The sequence below is a fragment of the Ptychodera flava genome, chromosome 13 (genome assembly GCF_041260155.1).
Source record: "Ptychodera flava strain L36383 chromosome 13, AS_Pfla_20210202, whole genome shotgun sequence".
NCBI classification, from domain to species: Eukaryota; Metazoa; Hemichordata; class Enteropneusta; family Ptychoderidae; genus Ptychodera; species Ptychodera flava.
In genome coordinates, this window is record NC_091940.1 from 17,533,017 (window position 1) to 17,552,426 (window position 19,410).

The following is a 19,410-nucleotide window of genomic DNA, read 5'->3' on the forward strand; positions in this document are numbered from 1 at the left end:
TATTGTCATTTACAGCAATTGTGTGTGTGTGTGTGTGTGTGTGTCTGTGTGTTTGCTACATAGTTGCTTTTATATCCTGATTCCTGTTTCTGAATGAAAAATAAACTATTTTCCATGAAATATTTTCTCATGTTAGTTTACTGAGATTATTTTTAGGTGAAACAGTGTTTCTACAGGAAACAATTTCATGGTTCAATTAATGTCATATTGTTAATTTCACACTGAATAGAAATCGTATCACAAAATAAATTGACGAGCATATGTATGCCCCAGTACTTTATCCTTGCACAGTTTTAAAAAAATTGGCTAAGGGATGACACAGAAACGGCTGCTGATCGATGGATGGATGGACCGACGGACGGGACCCAATCTATAAGACCCCCACCAGACTGTATCTGTGGGGACTAAAAAAAATTGGTTCAATATTTTGTTGCTTGAAAGAAGTTTGATCCTGTAACTTCTTCTGTCAATCTGTGTCCAACCATAACACCAAAAACAATTGGACTGTACCAATGCTTTGTGGTGAGAGGTGGAACAAGTCCCATAAGTGAGGGACAGCAGCAGCTATAAATTTGAACAGATGGTAATATACTGCCATGGTATCTGCCAACATTCACTAAATTAGCAAGCAAGTTAAGACTATGGTCAGGTTCACAACCGCACAGATTTCTGTCACGCATTCAGGCATCAATAATTTCACAGCATAGTTGTATAATCATTCTGCATATTTTATTACATATAACGCAGTACGCACAAAGTACACTCAAGTATGGCCCTAAATTCCTGGTTTGTAGAAAATGGATCACAAGCATATGACTTTAAGCCATGCAAAGTCTATTATGTGAGTGTGGTAAGGCTAGTTATTGGTTCGTTTCATCGGAATTATCCACATCTGAGCTCAGAGAGGTATTCTAATATTGTAGATTGCTGTCCATGTAAAAAAACACTCCTAGCTATCGGTCAATATTCCCTGAGCAATGATGGCAGAAACTGGCCTGGAACTATCAAAACTAGGATACTAGTATTAAACACGGAATGAAACATTCAAGTTCCTGGTAACCAAGGGTAACTTCAATGTATATTGAAACACATGACTGAGACACTTGAATACCGGGTAAAGTGAACTTGTAAATAAATGCATCTCAACCAGTGCGCTCTATGCAAATGCCCTATTAGGGACTCATTTATGTTGTATTCAGAGTGGATCATTGGGATGGCGATATTGGTTCAATTCGCCCTTTGACCTATTTAAAGACAAGGAAATATTCAAGGCTGACAGCAGAAGCAGACAGGAATGATGGGCTTGCACTTTGTTGGCCGTACATACAAGACAGCACTCTTTTGCTGCCTTTCCTTGCAATTTGCATCTTTCAATTACTCTACAATATCCATTTACTAGTAACAGGTCAGATCCAAAATATTAAAAAGAAACTTTTCTTACCGTAGGAACCGCCAATCTTGCTTACAAATTTTTGACACTTTCACACTACTATATTTGGTTATGAAGACATTTCTCCATGCATCCTCTAAAAGGAGTTGAAATTTTTACCCTGTTCTTAAGAGAAACAATTTTGCAAGTATGTTGTAATAATGTTTGTAAACTTAAAATGTTGTTTTGAAAAGAGAAAGAGAACAAAATTTGAAAAAACATACAATTCTCAATAACTAAGATTTGAAGACGAAATAACACCGCCAGGAAAATGTGGATTTCTCAAATTTCCAAGACTGAAGAGGGCCTCTCTGTTATCAATTTACCAAACAAATGTTAAAATATATAAATCATGAGTACAGAATTACTAGTGTACAATTAAATATATGTAGCTATTGTTCTATGACTGAAATTTACACTATTTTGAAGGATTTTTCAAAATGTTCCTATGATACTAACTCGGTAAACACCCAGAAGAAAATAGGTAACACTTATGTATGTCTTTGGGAAGGCTGACTCAGCAAAATCTGCACAGTCTGCCAGGATGAGTAAATAATAGTGTGACCTGACCTGACCTATGCAAAGTTATGCATAATTACTGGTGACCTGACTTACACAAATGTCATGCATAATAAGTGGGTTGAGGTATAGTTAATCTCACTTGAGTAAAAATTTGGCTTTCACCAAACCCATAGTCCCGCCCTAGAAAGCCATCTTATGCGCTAAGTAGGGATCAAGCTTTATCGCTGGCTTCAAGAGAACAGCAGCATTCACTTTTTGAAAGACCATGGTCTGAATACGTATTCAACGAGTATGGATGACGTACAATATTATGTCTAAAATTAGAATTGCAAAGGAAAGCAACTGAAACTACATAAAAATCCTTAAAAAGAAAAAAAAAACAAAAAAAACCTTCCAGGTCAGCTGCACGTACAACCGTGTGAACGGTTCCTATTTACACATATAAAAACTCACTTCATTCTGGAAGACATATTTACTCGCATAATTCGGTGCTTGACTATTGTATCAAGGCAAGTTTCAACTTCCTACACTTTCTAATGTTGTAATTATGGAGACTTCCAACCTTTAGAATTGCTTGAATTTTAACTCCTGGTGAAAAATCTAAGACTTTCTGGGAGCATGTGCATGCTGAACTATGTAATGACTGACCAGATATTTGGAAAGAACTCAAATTTAAATATCACTGATCTGTTCATTAGAAATGCATTGACTTTGTTGCAAGTTGTTATACATAAGGGTCTTTCTACTTAATCACATATTTTTGTCAAACATGAAAACCATCATATTTATTTACCGATATATTTAAGTCCGTTATTAAAGCATGAAACACAAACCCCAAAATCCTCCCCTCCCCTAAAACCCAACAAATCATCACTGAGCTAAAACACTACACGGTCAAGCCATAGAGAATTTTGAAAAAGAAAAACTGCAATACATGTGCACGTGGACACAGAACAAAGTGTACCTTTTTGAACAGCAACACTTCAGTGTATCATAGAGAGGTGCTTCATTCGACTAACAGTGTGAAAAAAACCCATTCAAGACCGACACATTAAATTACAATTCAGAGTTTGGAAAACTCCTTCGCCAAACTTTGTCAGATACTTTAAAAGCCTGTTATAGTACAATACATAGAAATTCAACATATCTCATAGAGAGAGATACAGACACCCCGCACCAATGTCATGATATGACAGCCAACAACCGATACAGCCACTTGGCAGAGTTTAAATATTAAAAAAAGTGTCCTGTTTTTGGTTTTGGAGGGTTGTTTGAGGACTTGTCAACAGGACTAGGTTTCAGAGCTTGTTGTTGGGCGTTAGAATATTGTCTATAATGTACTGATGTAAGGTTGCATTTCCCAATATGGCCACGTGTTCATTTCCAGGGAAGTCCTTCTCTATGACCGGATGCTTTTGCTGTTTCCGCCACCTGTGCAGGGAAAAGACAAAACACAATATGGTCAGGAAATTTACATGTATGGACAAAACGCCACCACAAAACAGTACATATGACATCCAGCATATACATGATTATTTCAAAGCCAATCAATACCAGGACAAAATCTCCCTGGTGGGGAATGACTGTTTGTGGAATGTTACACAGATACAGATGGGTTACAGAAACAAAGGTGCATTGCGAGGTAGAAGGAATTAAAAGAGATTAATAAGGGTCATCTAACCCTTTCAGCGACATGGTTTGGCCCAAACCAATGGTTATCAATGGTGAGTGTGGATCTGTTTTTAAACAGGGCGGGGTGGGGGTGGGGGGTAGGATGGGGGGGGGTTTGACGAAATCAACGCTGCATGTGAATCATACACTTACTGACTGAGCCAATGATATATAACTCTGGCTTAGGCGATTATTTTATGCATGGAAAAAACGCTTGACCATATTTCATGAGGGACTGCAGGTAGGATTAATGGTCTGCTAGCGTGCTCTTTTTGAAATTATGTACTTTGATCAGAACAACTTGGTAAGCTAACGATAATAGTAAGTGATGATTACGGTGATGCAGCTTGTGTCTGAAGGGCCATGTCTGCCATTCAATGCAAATCAACAGGTCAGTCCATTGGTGTTCCTTCACAAAACAGTGATTTGCGTCAAATTGTTGGCAGTACGGGAACTTGACATATTGTCCAAATTGAGAGGTTGCCACACTGTCAGGTGTAATTGTTGTCTAGGCAGTAATATCGGTCAATAACAAAGAAATCAACTCTGTGAAAGTTGAAACATTCTCTGAAAGAAGATAACCAGTTGTTAAAACAACATCACAAATCTACACACATCCCGCTCAGAATGCATCATTTGCGAGCGTTATTTGTGTGGATCTGGTGATGTTGTTTTGGCTACATTTGCCCTCCTTCCAGACAAAGTTCCAACTTTCACAGAGTTGATTTCTTTTGATTGACTGACATTACCACTGGATGATAGTTACACATAACTGTGTTAGTAACATCTCAGTTTAGACAGTTTGTCTAGTTCCTGTATTGCCAACGGTTCAACACAAACCACTGTAACATGTACATGTCTGCAATGTGTTAATGTTGCTGAGTTTGGAAGCTGGCGGTAAGATAGAGTAGTTGAGGGAAAGGCACAAGGATAAGAGATACAGAGTTGCATTGAGATATGTGGTAGTTCTGATAGAACATTAAATTAAGTATTTTCATCAACTGAACATATTGGAAAAGGAGCCATTTTCATGGTCCCTATGTGACCATCAATCTTGGTATTTATGGTTGTGTGTAGCATTTCAAATTCATCATTGTGGCAATTTTGCTCGGACAAAATGGATATTTTCACTTTAAAGTATATTATTGAAGCAATTCAGTCTAGAATTAATTGAATGCAAATCGCAGTAACAGATTGTTCAATAAAACTTATGGATTCACACTAGTGCAAAAATACCAGGATGTGAGGTCATTTAGGGGTCAAGCAAATGGCACTTTTCTCTTACACTACTCACATTAGACATGCTTTCAGACTTTTCATATTGACTGTTCCATCTCCTGGACCGGAAATAGTGATTGGCTGGGTGTCTGGAAATTTATGTTTCTCGTCGTAAATGAACCGTTCCGGGGTGTCAAGACCTGATCCATGCAGGCAGAAGACTGGAACACCTGATGATTGAGCAAGACCAAAGAAGAATACCATAACATGTACTGAGCAGCAAACGTCTGTGACTCAGGGACACATATTTGAGCTCTCATCAAAATTTTACAGTACTTGACCAGTCTACTGTTTGTGGGAACTCATTTTGAAGCTCTTAGTGTTGAAATTAAGTTTGAACTATCGTCGTTTTGTGAAAATGGAAAATTTTTTGCCCCCGTAGAGTTTTTTGTAAAACAGAGATGGCGGCCATTTTGAATTCCAAATATATGTCAATGTTTGGTGATATTTTTCTTATTAATTTGTCCCACGATTTGCATGTTGACCCCTGAATTTCATTTTGTCTATAGAAAGGGAATGCTTTATCGTGTCTTTGTGGAGAGTTTGGAGCAAATTTAAGTCTTTCTGTTTCAAGGTGCACACTGCCTGAACACTGAAGATAGGACATTTCTCAAGACAGTGGAAGTAGAATGCCTCTCCAGGAGACTTCTTTTAATCTCAAATATTTATAATACATCCTTGTTTTGCTGCCTGTGTAGACCAGTCTTGAATCCTATGAACAAACTAAACGGAAACTTCACTCACTAGCGTTTTACGAAAAATTCAGTTTAATTTTTCTCCTCACAGACTTAACATAACTAGTAGGCTCAAATTGCCATTTTTCATTTCAATTATTAAACTAATTTTGGGTGAAGCTGCTTCTCTGATCTACAACTTTGAATCACGACGTCTTATTTTTTTATTCTTGATTGTGAAAGATAAAAGTAAGTATTTCCTTTCGGAAAGTTTGAGCCAAAGTTCAACAGTTTCAGTTTTGAGACACAGGCTGTATTTGGCTCAAACTTGAAACATCAAACTCATGGTCTGGGATCAAACATTTGAGCTTCTATAATTTCATCAGATCAGACAGTATGAAACCAGAAAAGTAATCTGAGCTTTGATGATGTTTAGATTTGTTGGATTTTTTTTTTATTCCAGTTTCCAAGGCTATTTTCAACTTCAATCAGCAATTTTGGGCTTATTAGGACCTATTCTGCAACTTGAAATATTTTTAAACTAGTTGACAGCACACATGTGAAACAAGTTACACTTTGCAAAGCAGTGGGCTGTCAATGTTTTTGTCTAAATTTGGTATGTTCAATCGTGTGCAGCATGAAGTACGGTACAGCAGTACTGCAAGTATTTCAGTACCTCTTTGAATGAGTGTTTTCCAATAAGTATTGTTCAAATATGCAAGGTTTATCATGAGTCATTATCACCATTGCATATTCATTTCCCTTAGACTGTGCAACTATATGTAAACAGTACTGTGTTGCCTGAGAGTATATTCTTCAAAAGCAGGTTCCATAAAACACTATAGAAGGTCAAAAATTTGAACACTGTGTGACTGTGGAGTTGAAAAGTGCAAGTACATCATAACAATGACTGTTCAGGTTTTCTTGAAGAGCAGAAAAGTTATCTTGAAATGCTGCAGGGTTGACATTACCTGGGGCTGTGACATTGTGGATTAAATCTTTCGTGTCCAACCACATCTGATACGCAAACGGGATTCCTAAATCGTCAAAATATTCCTTCTTGTCCTTCATGGTGTAATTTTTCTGCGGAGTTGACACCAGCACTTCATTGGGATCCCAAAAATCATCATTGGGAAAGAGCCAAGCTGAGCTTGGGAAAGTCCTCTGTGCCGGCCTGACGGCCAACGGGTTCACAACAAAGGCACCGAGATCATCACCTGAAATGAGATATATTGGACTTTTTTAACTTTTACAATGAGTTCACAACAATGTCCTGAATTTTGACTTCTAAATAAGCTATCCCACTGTACTTATTCATTAAAGTAATGTTTTCCAACTGTATGCAAAATATGAGATTTCTAGATTTGCTCTTTTGTTACTGTGGTGGCCCTTAAGATATTAACCTGTACTCTGTCTGCAGGCCAGTCACAGTCTCCATCTGCCAAATCAGTTTGGCATGGTATCTTATATCACTTTGAGTCTTTCACTATCATATTTACAGAATCTGTCTGTAGGAGCCTTAGAATATTTAAAGGCAGAGCTTCCCCTTAAAAGGACGTGAAGCTATGCGGCTGCGTTCATTGTGTAAGTGGACACCAAACAAGCAACACGCGGGCACACACTTCAGACCAGATATGAACTGAAAATGCTCACGTGTTTCATTATATATTGCATTTATGTGCAAGTTTGAACCTTTGCTACATGCTTTGCTACATTTAAAGTGTTATGATCAACACAATGAATTTCACCACAGATCAATTCTAAAGGTCATTAAGTATTCAAATATGTAATTAGCTGAAATAAAAATAACTAATTTCTTTGAGTACTGTCATTGTATCACAATATAGCATGTGCAATTACCTTTGGTCAAGTCCTTCAAGCTCTATATGCCAAACCGTGAAAGCTTGTTAGCTATTTATGCAAATTATGAATTAGCTGACATGAAAATGCAAAATGACTTTCAATACTGTTATAACCTGGTATAATGATCAATGTACACAGCATGTTTCGCCAAATTTTATCAAGTAAATGCCAGTATATATCCCTAATTTGGAAGGTTCATTAAATATGCATATTGGGAATTGCTGAAAAAAATGTCAAATGACTTTCAATAATCTTGTATCATAGTATCTTTAATGTACATAGCAAGTTTTGCCAACTTTGGTCAAGTCAAAACAGATAAATATCGCTAATAAATGCGGGATATCGGACCGCAGGCGGGCGAAGATTGCATTATAAGCGCGCCAACCCAAACTCACTGCATGGACATCACATTTACGAAATCGAAGTCCAAAGTCAACTACGTCATTGTTAGAATAAGAGAGGTTTTCCATCACACGGGAGCATACCACCACAAATTTTGCACAGATGGCGTTGCACTGGCATTGAAAAAGGGTGCATGGGAGCATGGGAACGCGGGCAGTTTCCCTCGCTATGGGTAGGAAATGCATTGAGCAAGACACACTTCCGGGTTCGCAAAAAAAACGAGGATCCCATTTACGGGGCGCTCAAATATAACTATTTGCTGTGATACATAGCAGAGGCGTATATGTTTGTGATGCTGAGAATAACATCAGTAAATAAATGACGGGTTTTAAAAGTTGACGTTTTTTGCGATGAAACAGACTTCTGAAGGTAGCTCGCTTGGGGAACACGTCATCCCGGCCGCTGTCCGCTTTGACCCCAGTAATTCACACTGGTTTGGTCGGCCCCAGGTACCCAAGTCACTTCGACCCCGTCACACTTTTGCCCACATGTCCACGGAGACGATTAAACATGTTCCACAACAAAGCCAAGACAAAAATTGAAAATATCAATAAAATGGCTTCACAAAGGCTGAAATACACGATACTCGATGAAGTATGAAGTTTATGAAATGAAATCAAAATTGACAACACAAGTGTTTGTCTCGGGTAATACCACTTGAAGTTGAACTATTCTACAGACTGTTTTTTCCATACAGTGCAGTATTTGTCAGTGACAAATTAATCTTTGCAATACATTTTTTTGCGATGAGCTGGAAATTTGATTAATATCGAGTTAATGTACATAAATATTCCGTTATTTACTGGGACACGTTTATTTTCTCGATCCGCTATCTGCGGACTACGTGCTGAAGTACATTGACTGTTTTGAAACAACTTTAACATCTTTTTGCTGGTTGCCAGCAATTTTGTACAGGGTCATGTAAGGGACAAATATGAATATTTTGGAAATGCCACCGACATTTTGCTGTCCCCAAATATGATTGCTTTCTTAACCCTCATTCTACCAAGTTCATGTGTCACCACCAGGTCAAGTTTTTATAACCAGTGTCGGGCATAACATGTCCAATAATAATATGGTGCATTTTGATAGATTTAAAGCCGCAATTTTCAATCCCAGGTTCTGGCATTAGTGGAGTTCTCCTCCCAGTCCGGTACATGGTACGCTACATGCATAGCCCTACGAGTATGGCGACAGTGTCCGGCTTTGGCTACGCCGCCTACCCTACAAGTATGACGAGAGTGTCTGTGAAGAAATCACTGAATGTTTTCGAGTATATCCCATTCACTTTACTTGTAAACAGTTCGGGTCATTTCCAAAATCTGCGACTCATTATGATAATGTATTCCTTCCGACTGTAAGCCAATCATCGACCAGATAACGCCATTACTAAAGCAGAGATCACACCAGGGTCATAAATCACCTGTCAACAGTGATTGGCAGTTTTTGGCTGCTTATTAAGCCTCTATCTTATGAAGTTCAACAAATTTTAACTGTCAACATGATCCACGTGTTCTGCAGGAGATTATATCCACCAACCAGTCCGATACGTGGAAAAATAGTCGAGATATTTACGGTTTATTTCTACGGCCAGTTTATGAATTTCTCTCAAATACTGAGAATCATTTTGTAAATGTTCGTCATCTCTATTAGAAATACTGTTTTCAAGATTATATGTGTAGGTAGGTGTATGGCATTTTGCTACAAGTAAGAGCGATATAAGAGCTTTAAAATGATACACAAGTTGCGATTTTCCGATGCAGACTACAACTGGTACGCGATTATGAAAATGTGTGCTTACAGAGTGGCCACACAACTGTTTGAGATAATGACAAATATTCGGCGCACATCTGTATTTCCATGAAATGTACAAAATGAAGTTTTTTGGCAAAACCCCTCTTCCACAACTGACAATATTTTTGACACAGATCTATGGTAATACACAAAAAAGTTAGGTGAATGGTGCAGTGGAGTCCATAGCACGATACAACTGTAGAGTTCAACACACTATGTCGTACATAACCATGGACACATGTGGAGGTTGCCAGGAAATACAATTTTTTCTGATGGCACACTTCCCGCTGATTGGCTAATGATAGGAAGAAAATATTACGGTACAGCATCGCCAATTTTTGAAATGACCCAGACTGATAAAACGTCTGTGTACTTCATGACAATACAAAAATTAGTACAAAAATGTACAGGTTTGGCAATTAGCCAATTAGAATAAATACCATCGCATCATATAAAAAAAACAGCCCCATAAAACTTGACACGTTGCATGCAAATTTTAGTAACAAGTTACTCTGACTAGACGTGTGATTGGCAACTGGAAAGGTAAATTTACCTGATGCATAAAGCCTGAGCACTTTAGCAGCTCCGACCCAGGGTCCACCGACAGACGCTAGTGCTTTGATGTACTTGTCTTTCCAAGCCTGTGATTTGTGATTCAGCAGATACAAGGCGTATGGTCCGCCCATACTGTGTGTAATAAGAACTACTCTTCGATGTCCGTTCTGGGCGTACGTGTCTTCAATCAACTTGGTTAAATTTTTTAAGAGTACTTGGCCTTCGTCTGAAGAGGTTGACATGAATAAATTTTAGAACATTAATTCTACAGAAAGTTACAGATGTACGAACTTATTAAGTTACAGCTGTACAAACTTATTTCTTGGGGGGGGGGAACAGGGGGCGGCGCAACGACAAGCGAATTCAGTGATTAGATTTTTGGGACCAACAATACTTTCTCTTGGGACGATGCCAGTGAATAGTAATCTTCTGTTTTGTTTCATCTGCTTACCCCTCTCCCCCCACTTCAGGGTAAACAGTTCCACAATCATCTTTGATAACAATAGGTTTGGGCCAAACCATGGTGGTGAAAAGGTAACCAAATATGGGCAGAGGAATCATACAGATATTCGAATGCTGCATTACAAAGTACACAGATTTCACTGACACAGGACAGGTTATCAAAGGGATTATTTTTGTTCTAAAAAAAAAGTTTATTTTTCAATCTAATTGCAAGTTGCAATGCAAAGTATTGGCACTGCCAACACTGCATTCTGTATGCAATATCCAATTTTATTGTAGATGTGTGAAGTCTGTCTACATTACAATTCAAGACATAAGACATTGGAGACTACACATACATATAGTCAGACAGCAAGAATTTTTGCACACAGAATAAATGCATTTGAAAATAAACAAGAAGTCAGAGCCAAAAGGGGCTGTTAGTCAATTTGACAGTGAAAGAACAAAGATTACATGTGCTCATAACACTGAATTTTTCATGAAAGAATTTCACAATTTCTCAAATGAAATAATATCAAAATAATTTGACAATGTGAAATTTAATCCCATTGCACAACTACAGTATGGAAGTATCCGACAATTTTGCTAGAACAAAATGTTTTGCTTTCACAATGCTGTTTGCCAGTTTGACCTTTACACTTTGAACTTATGAGGAAGAGGTTAAAGAATCTAAACTTACTTGGTGCTTTTCTGAAATCGTATGGTGCCCCTCTCACAGAAACACCCCTTTCATATCCAAGAGCAACCATTTTGTCCACCAAAGGAGCAAAATATGACCCTGTAATAAATAAATAATGAGCATTACTGCTTAACTCTCACAATCTTGTGATTCAAAGAAAACTTCAGTAGCGGTGTACTGTATAAACCAACACTGAAAGTCACCCATAAGTCCCAACTCACTGATTTAATTTCTATTTAGGGCCACCATTTCACCAAATCAAAGTTCAATCTTGACTGGATGTGGGATTCATTGTAATTTGGAACAAACCTTGATATAGTGTGTCTGTGTGTCAACCATTTCAGACTTAAAACAATTGCAATATGATAATTAGGCTCAAGGTCGATTAAGAATTCTGAATACCTAAGAGTCTGTTAACAAATGGCGTCAGCTTGATAGATTCTCTGCTACTTTCACTTTCATTAATTACATACATTGTACACGGGTACAGCTTTCACCAATCAAGATGAAATTTATCACAGTTGCCAAAGTGATAACTGTTTTCCCATATTGCCTGTGCCCAATCTGCTACTTCTGGCTACGAACTTTCCCCTGCATGCATTGTTATGCAAATTCTTCACAGCTGGCACAGAAAAAGATGCGAAACTGTTTTGTCTGACGACACAAAGAAAGCCATTTCTTCTACTCAGCAAGTTGTTATGGTTAAAAGTTGATTGCAGGACGGTTGCAGATTTGTGGAACCTGTCCTGCATGGCTCTGCACGCGCATGTAGGTACATGATATCCAATGAGATGCAGATGTTAGAGATTCAAGTTCATGTTGAAACACATGGATGCATAGCTCCAAGTACTTGAACAAAAGGGAGTGTCTTCATCCCTTTAAAATGTAACGACAAGCAAACGCTAGCAAGAAATGTCGTGTCATCATTAGAAATTAAAATTTCACTGTGAAAGCACATGTGGCAAATAAGAAAAAAAAATTTTGTGGCTATGGAAAGTTGGCCGCCATCATAAAATAAATTTGAAGGTCACAATTTACTAATATGCCTTGCCTTTACAACTTGTTCCTGATTTTTTTAAAAATCCCTGATTTTATGTTACATGTTGATTGCTGCTATGATAATTTGATTTTGCTCTAGGCTGGACAACATTTAGCTCTCCACTGTGACGTAAAGGTAAGACCTTAATCTAAAGTAACACGAATGTAATGATTACCGAATGAAAAAACCTGTATTTTAGTCATAATAAAATTTTTTTGGACTCAGTCACATTGACGGAGGAACCGTTGGCTCAGTCTATTTCACAGGGCCTTCGATATTTTTGAGACAACTTCAATATCCTTCATGGTAACCAATGGTGGGTGAAAATGAGGCACTGACGTTTGGATTTGATGATCAAAAATGATGAATTAGAAGATTTTAGACAAATAAAGAATATTTTTGAAGCCCTGTGTGAGCTACATGCACAGTGATATGCAATTTCGGTGTAGTACAAGTCACAACCATGTACTGGTACCTGAAAAGGCGGCTGTACCAGACTTACACCGTGTCTGATATTGCATAATACAACACTAAATGCAGGCAGTTTTACCATAAATATTTGGCTAACACTATTTTAAGCCACAGACCCTACTTCTATCATTTTTCAGATTTGTTATAACATGGCTGCCAGCAACCGATGCAATCTGGGGTTAAAATGCAGAATGTGTCACCTTTAATATTGCCAGGTATCAAATAACTACCCTTTCTGTGCACTATTAATATTGTACTGTTAGAGTTGAACAAGAAACTAGCAATAATTCAGGGCTTGGCTGTACATGACAAATCACTATGGATATAATATTGTTGAGAGAAATATGATTGAACATATCTATGCAGGTTTCATGACCACTTGAAGCTTCTTATACTAACTTTATATCCCATGATGCATCATTCTGTTGTAGCAGGCACATTCTGACTGAGGATTGTAGAATTTGTACTCAATTTACTGCATCAAGTGGGCAAAACTACCAAACATGCCTCTGCATTGGAAGCAGATGTTTCAGCAATGTATTGTTATCACATGACCTGCCGGTTACAAAAGATGGGTTACAAAAGATGGGTTTTGGAATAATATATCATACACACGCACACTCATTCAAAACCTGTCGTAATCTGCTTCTGTTTGACAAATGCACACCACACTAAGTCAGTGCCATTACTCTATTGCTCACCGTAAGACACTTTGCTGGGGTCTAGCCACTCCACTGAGCTGGTGTTACCCCAGTCCGGTATTGCCACAGATACACCCGGCATGTCAGCTGTAGTTCTCGTCACATTATCATATATGAGCCTGAACAAACAATAGAATGAGATCATCAGTCATTAAGTCAGCATGCCCATAAAAAATACAGAACAGCAAATACAGAAAAACATTTGAACTTTGTCATAATCACGTAGACCATCTCCACTATGTACAGTTTGCACAAACCCTTGCTGGCAATGGCTCAAAAGACAAATGTGGTATGTGACCTCATGAAATAAATAAAATGTTATAGGTATTGAATGCAAATGTATAATGACATCATGTGTTACGATTTAAGAGACACAATCATAAAATTGTTTCAAAATATCAGTCAATAAAAATTAAATTTTGCTTGTTCAAAGTTACAAAGTACGCTAATAAAGAGAAATATTTTTAAAGAGACAATTATTTGAAACTGAAACATAATAGTGCATTCAACTTCCTAAAGAATTTATGTGTCGTGTCTCCCTGATCATATGAGTGTTGGCTTATTGCTGGGTTCTAATCTTGGACATTGATCAACAACAGCCAAAGTCAATGTTTGCAAACTTTAAACTTGTTTTACAATCTGCTGTCTGACAAGTCTCCAGTTATAGGTTGATAGATACACAAGTCTTGCCAAATCTGTGTTTGTTCAAGGCATAGCATGTGATGTTGACTGACTTCAAGACAGCTTTCGAATTGTCAGGTGTTGGGTGTTACTATTTGAAGTTGAAACGGGGGGGGGGGGGGGGGGGGGGAGATTTCAAATACCGAGAAATGGTCTCATTTGTTCCATCTTTTTAGATGTATTTTCTAGTATCGCCTCTGTTTGTGAAGTATAATTTCACCATTCTACACCTTACATCACGTTAGCGTTTGATGAAAGTCAAAACATGTTTGTCATAATCTACATCGTAAAATTGAAATGTTGCAGCTATGTTGACGTGAATCATCTAGACATCATGCATTGAAGTACATTGTTTGCGAACAAGAAAGCCCCATCAGGTGCAGTTCTGACAACCCGCTTCCTATCAGTTCAGAGTATTCACACATCCTTGTTACATATTTCCAAATGCTGAAATATCCTTCTTACCCACCTATTGGTCCGTTAATTCACGCCAATTAGATTGAGTGAGCATGTCTGGGAAACAGTATTTCAAAATGTACACAGCATCTTTGACAAATGAGCCTTTTTGTGGCATTTTGCAGTTGATGTTATTCTCCTACAAAATCACAGAGGTTCACTTTGTCCTTTTTTTTACAGACCTTAATAATTATTATATTTCATCTTTCATGCATAATAACCAATTTGTAATAAAAAAAGAAACTTGTGGCATTAATACACTGCAGCTTTCACAGGAACGTCAAAGAATTTTGACAGCTACAGCCCAAAAATTGTCTCTATATCATTTAATATTGCCCTAAAATTTCTATATATTTATGCCCCATTTCACGTCAATTTCCAACTTTGATGAGAAAGCAAAAGGATTGCACAAAACGTATGTTAGTGAAGGGTTAAACCATAGACAGTAGAGGGGGATCTTCCCTCTTTACTGTCTATGGTTTAACCCTTCACTAACATATGGTTCAACCTACCGAGTGCATTGACAGCTTTTAAAATATGTTTGGTATGACAAACAATATACACGAAACTGAAAGACTTCATGAAATTTAATATTTGATATTTGGGGAAAAATTGCCAAACCCAACAGTAGGAGATCTCAAATATTGACAAGACAACTCTCTTACTTGATATTATCTGCCCAGCAATCTATGATGTAGGGGATGAGTTCTTCTAAGTTCAGCCAAATATTGAAGAAGTCGTCGGTGTGCGCTCTGCAGAAGTAATGTATCACTTCAGTTCGATTCAACTTTCCCAGCATGTGCGAGCCTCCATCTCCCGGGACTGAATGGGAGAAACAAGTAATACAGGACAAAAACAAATGAATAATGGTATCCAGCAATTTTGAAATTGCATTACATATTTACCATATAATGATGAACTATTACCATCTTTCTGACACTTATTATGTAAATATACCTCTGGAATGCAATTCCCAAGATTTGTTTTCAACAAAGTTGTAGAAAAGATGGCATTATAATACGGTTACAGTCTTGCGAGTGGTCACCTACGGTGAACTCCAAATGTTGGCAATTTTATACAACTAGACAAATGACATTCCAGCTGGGTTTGTTTGACCTTCTAGTATATTGTTGGTTACGCCATAATACAAAACGAAGTTCAGGGGCGTACTCAATCCCTTGGATGGTACCGGTACGCACAGTGCAAAAGCTGTAAAGGGATAAAATTTTCCTTTTTCAAAACAGTCTGGAAAACATGAATTACCTCGAGGTAGAACAACATCTGATGGGGGCCAATGGGTCATGAACATTGAAAACATACTGTTTCAAGTTTTTACAAGTAAAGATTCAATTCTGGGAATATTAACATCCAAAAGAAAAACAGTTTTGATTATAATTTACCCTAGACTGAAAGTGTGAATGTCTAAATTATCATACAGTGTAATCAAATCTCTACGGAAATTAATGCTTTAAAAGCAAAATACTGAATGGCTTGCAGATAATAATCCACCCAATGACGCTTAATTTTTTGTGTTTCATTATTAATGACTTTAATTAATTATAAATAAAACAATCAACTATTTATGAACAACCTATGGTTTTGAGTATCTTGACTTTGAAAAAATCTAGATAGATTGTAAAGACAGCTACAGGTAGGATCAACCTTGGAAAGTTTGAATGTGCTTCCAGGAGAAATACTAGTATTGGGACTCTGAAACTTTTACAATATATTTTGGGTCTACTACTTGTGAGGTTCACTTTGAAGTTATGATCACTGTCAGATATTTACACTAATTTTTTGAGAAAATCAAAACTTTTTATTCCCATTTGACTGACGATGAGCTGGTGATAAATGGCCTGGCTTTATATGCTAGCCTAAGATTTTTACTGGAATGTTTTTTCAGTGAAAACGATTTGTAGTAGTCACTGCGTGGTGCTCCAAAGTTATATGTCATTTAGCATAGGAAAGACAGCCAGCCTTTCTCATCATCATATTCCTGAACAGCTGGTTCTAGCCAGACCTTATAACTTTCGGTTACTTGCAGCTCGCAGCTTCATTGCTCATGGTGCCCTTGTGCGCATATCAAGCGCAGATGCGCATTTGAGGTCTGGCATGTGAGAGTAGTTTTTTGGAGGGTCTATGGTTCTCATATACAGGCTAAAGGAAACATTAATTATACTATTAAGTGAACCATATTTGGACCAAACTCTTCTAATATTCATTCGGCCTACTACTACTTGTGGGAATTCATTCGAAAGCTCACAGAGTATACAAACTTTTCTCTGGCTTATTTTTGTGACAATCACAATTTTTAAGTTTTCTCGATACTAGAGAGGGATGGCGGTCATTTTGAATTTCAAGTGTTGGGAAGTATTGAGTAATTTCTTACTCTATTACCACATTTTGCACAGTGACACCTGATTTTCTATACTGCAATCATGCACATACTTGCATGCATCCAACCCACACTTCAATATAGATTAGTGAGGTCTGATTTGTTATTGTTGATATATGAAATGCCTCGGCCGCGGAATGTTCCACCCCTGGTCTACTAGATATAGGTAAGTGCCGACTTCACCTGTAAGACCCTTGAGATGGTGCTATTCTACTATGAAAAGATCATTGTATGCGCCTTTCTCTTTACACAAGTTTCAATCACATTTGTTCCGAAATGACCTTGGGATAGTCACATACAATGTGTTGGCATCAACTCACTTTACGTCATGAATACAATGACAGGGGAGAAGTGTAGCTAGTGGCGACTGCAGTCAGGACACATGGCGATCACATGGAGCTATCATGTGATTTGTTGCAAGGGGGGAGGATGGCGTGACCGGAAGGTACAAGGTCAGTGAAAGCGTTAATTAGGTCCGTTAGGGTTATTGAGCAAAATTTCAAACCAAATGTACCGCTCACCTGTGGGTCTCGTAACTATTTTTATGCTGTTACACGTATCTACAGAACTGATCAACAACAAAAGCTACCGGAAGTGAAATCACACTTGTGTCGCTTCGCTGGTTTTAGTTTTGGCAAGGCACTTTGGTTTGGACAGGAAGGTAAAAATGGTTTTAGGTGCGCCCTTACGACCAAAGATGGAGAAATTGCGAATGACAATGAAATCAAGGGCTCTCAATCCAACGCACAGCTGCATCGCCTATGCACAAACGAAGAAGTGGACGCACTATCACTACGCTCGTTGTAGCTACCGGCGTGTGGAGACACAGTGCTCTGCTTGACCGGTGACCTACATCTTGTGTTCGGTAACATCTACAAACACGTAACGTATTCGCATATCGGCACTTGTCCGAAAGCAGCATGCAGTAGCAGTGACATATGAAAATAATATAATTTGCGATCAAACTACGCTTTAGTTAGTCGATCGCCTGGTATGATGAACAAGTAACGACCCGTATGGAGATTCCCGTATGGATATTTGTGTAACAAAACAACAGTCAATGAGTTCAGGCGGAGATCTAGCAAGGTCGCCTTCCTGCGCTTACAGCTCACTCATGCGTCTAAATCGAAAGAGAAATCGAGATGGATTTCATAAAATACTCACTTAAAACAACCGGTGATCCTATTGTCGCTCGTACGGATGGTTTAGAATGGACGAGGCCTGTATGTATGCAACCTAAACTGATAAGCACGACGAAGGTAGCTGCGGTGTACACTTTTCTCACCGCCATGGTTTCAAATGAACAAAATACGCATGCTCCGCATGACCTGTGAATCGACTCGTGAATCGATCGACTCGTATTGACCTTAAACAGTAAACAGCGATATAGTGCGAGTCTTTGATTCGTTGTTCACTGCAATCGTTTGATCAAAATCACCAATACGATCGTTTTGGCAAGACTTGTGAGTAAGTGATAAGACGTTCTTTCAGCACAAAAGCAAACAATAACAGGACACATGACGCCGATGATAAATATGGCGTGATCAACCATGTGATCAAACTTTTGGCCATTCGCCGATTGGTCCTGGTGGGTGGGGCCGAAGGCGTTGTCGGGGTCGGTGCCCTTCCTTGGTACGTAATTGGTCACGAGATCCCTCACGGTCAAGTTCAGTCCACCTCGTATGTAACTAGTAAATTAATTCCGGGGACGTTCAACTCTCCATTATAAACAAGCTGTAATTCACGAATTCCTACCAAACTACACAGCCGGGCAGATTGCTATTTTTACATGATTTCATTCTCACATGGGTATTGCTTGTAGTCAGTCGGGGAGACGTGAAGGTTAGATCTGTTGAAAGTGGCTGCGTCAGAAACCTCTGCAAGATCTATCCTGAACATTCAAACACACAATCTCAGTAACACCCTTCTTTCGCTCTACCTCTGTAACTTTTGATGATCCCCCTCCCAACTATTTTTGTTTTTAATGTCAGTTTTAATTTCCTGTTCTACTCTCCTTAGGCCAAAAAAAGAAAAAAAAAATATTGTGCTGTTCTGATAACATGGTTTTTTTACCGAGATATTTTTATTTTTAAATATGCACTTTTCAGAGGTTCAGGGCGATCAAACACTAGCCACATTCAGAACAATGTATTAATATAATATATAATAATAATAATATAAATAATAGTAATAATATATAAAGGAAAAAAACATAAAAGACGTCCTCATTCAAGCAAAAATCAAATGCCAGGTAACAAACATGTGATTTTACAGGTTTTTTCATTCTTTTTTTTTACTTCCGAGTTTACAGAGCTAAAAAGTTTAGGGTCGGAAGGCA

At 38.1% G+C, this 19,410-nt stretch overlaps 1 protein-coding gene across 1 annotated transcript; it reads right to left on the reverse strand.

The window, feature by feature from the left end:
- Positions 1-707: 707 nt before the first annotated feature.
- On the reverse strand, positions 708-18,653 carry LOC139147637 (lysosomal phospholipase A and acyltransferase-like). The gene is made up of 8 exons (XM_070718783.1): positions 18,237-18,653; positions 15,343-15,499; positions 13,541-13,659; positions 11,330-11,428; positions 10,187-10,414; positions 6,546-6,791; positions 4,917-5,070; positions 708-3,382 (listed from the first exon to the last, which is right to left on the reverse strand). Exons 1-8 carry the CDS (start codon positions 18,361-18,363, stop codon positions 3,250-3,252), a joined length of 1,263 nt encoding a protein of 420 aa, XP_070574884.1. The 5' UTR covers positions 18,364-18,653; the 3' UTR covers positions 708-3,249.
- Positions 18,654-19,410: the final 757 nt, after the last annotated feature.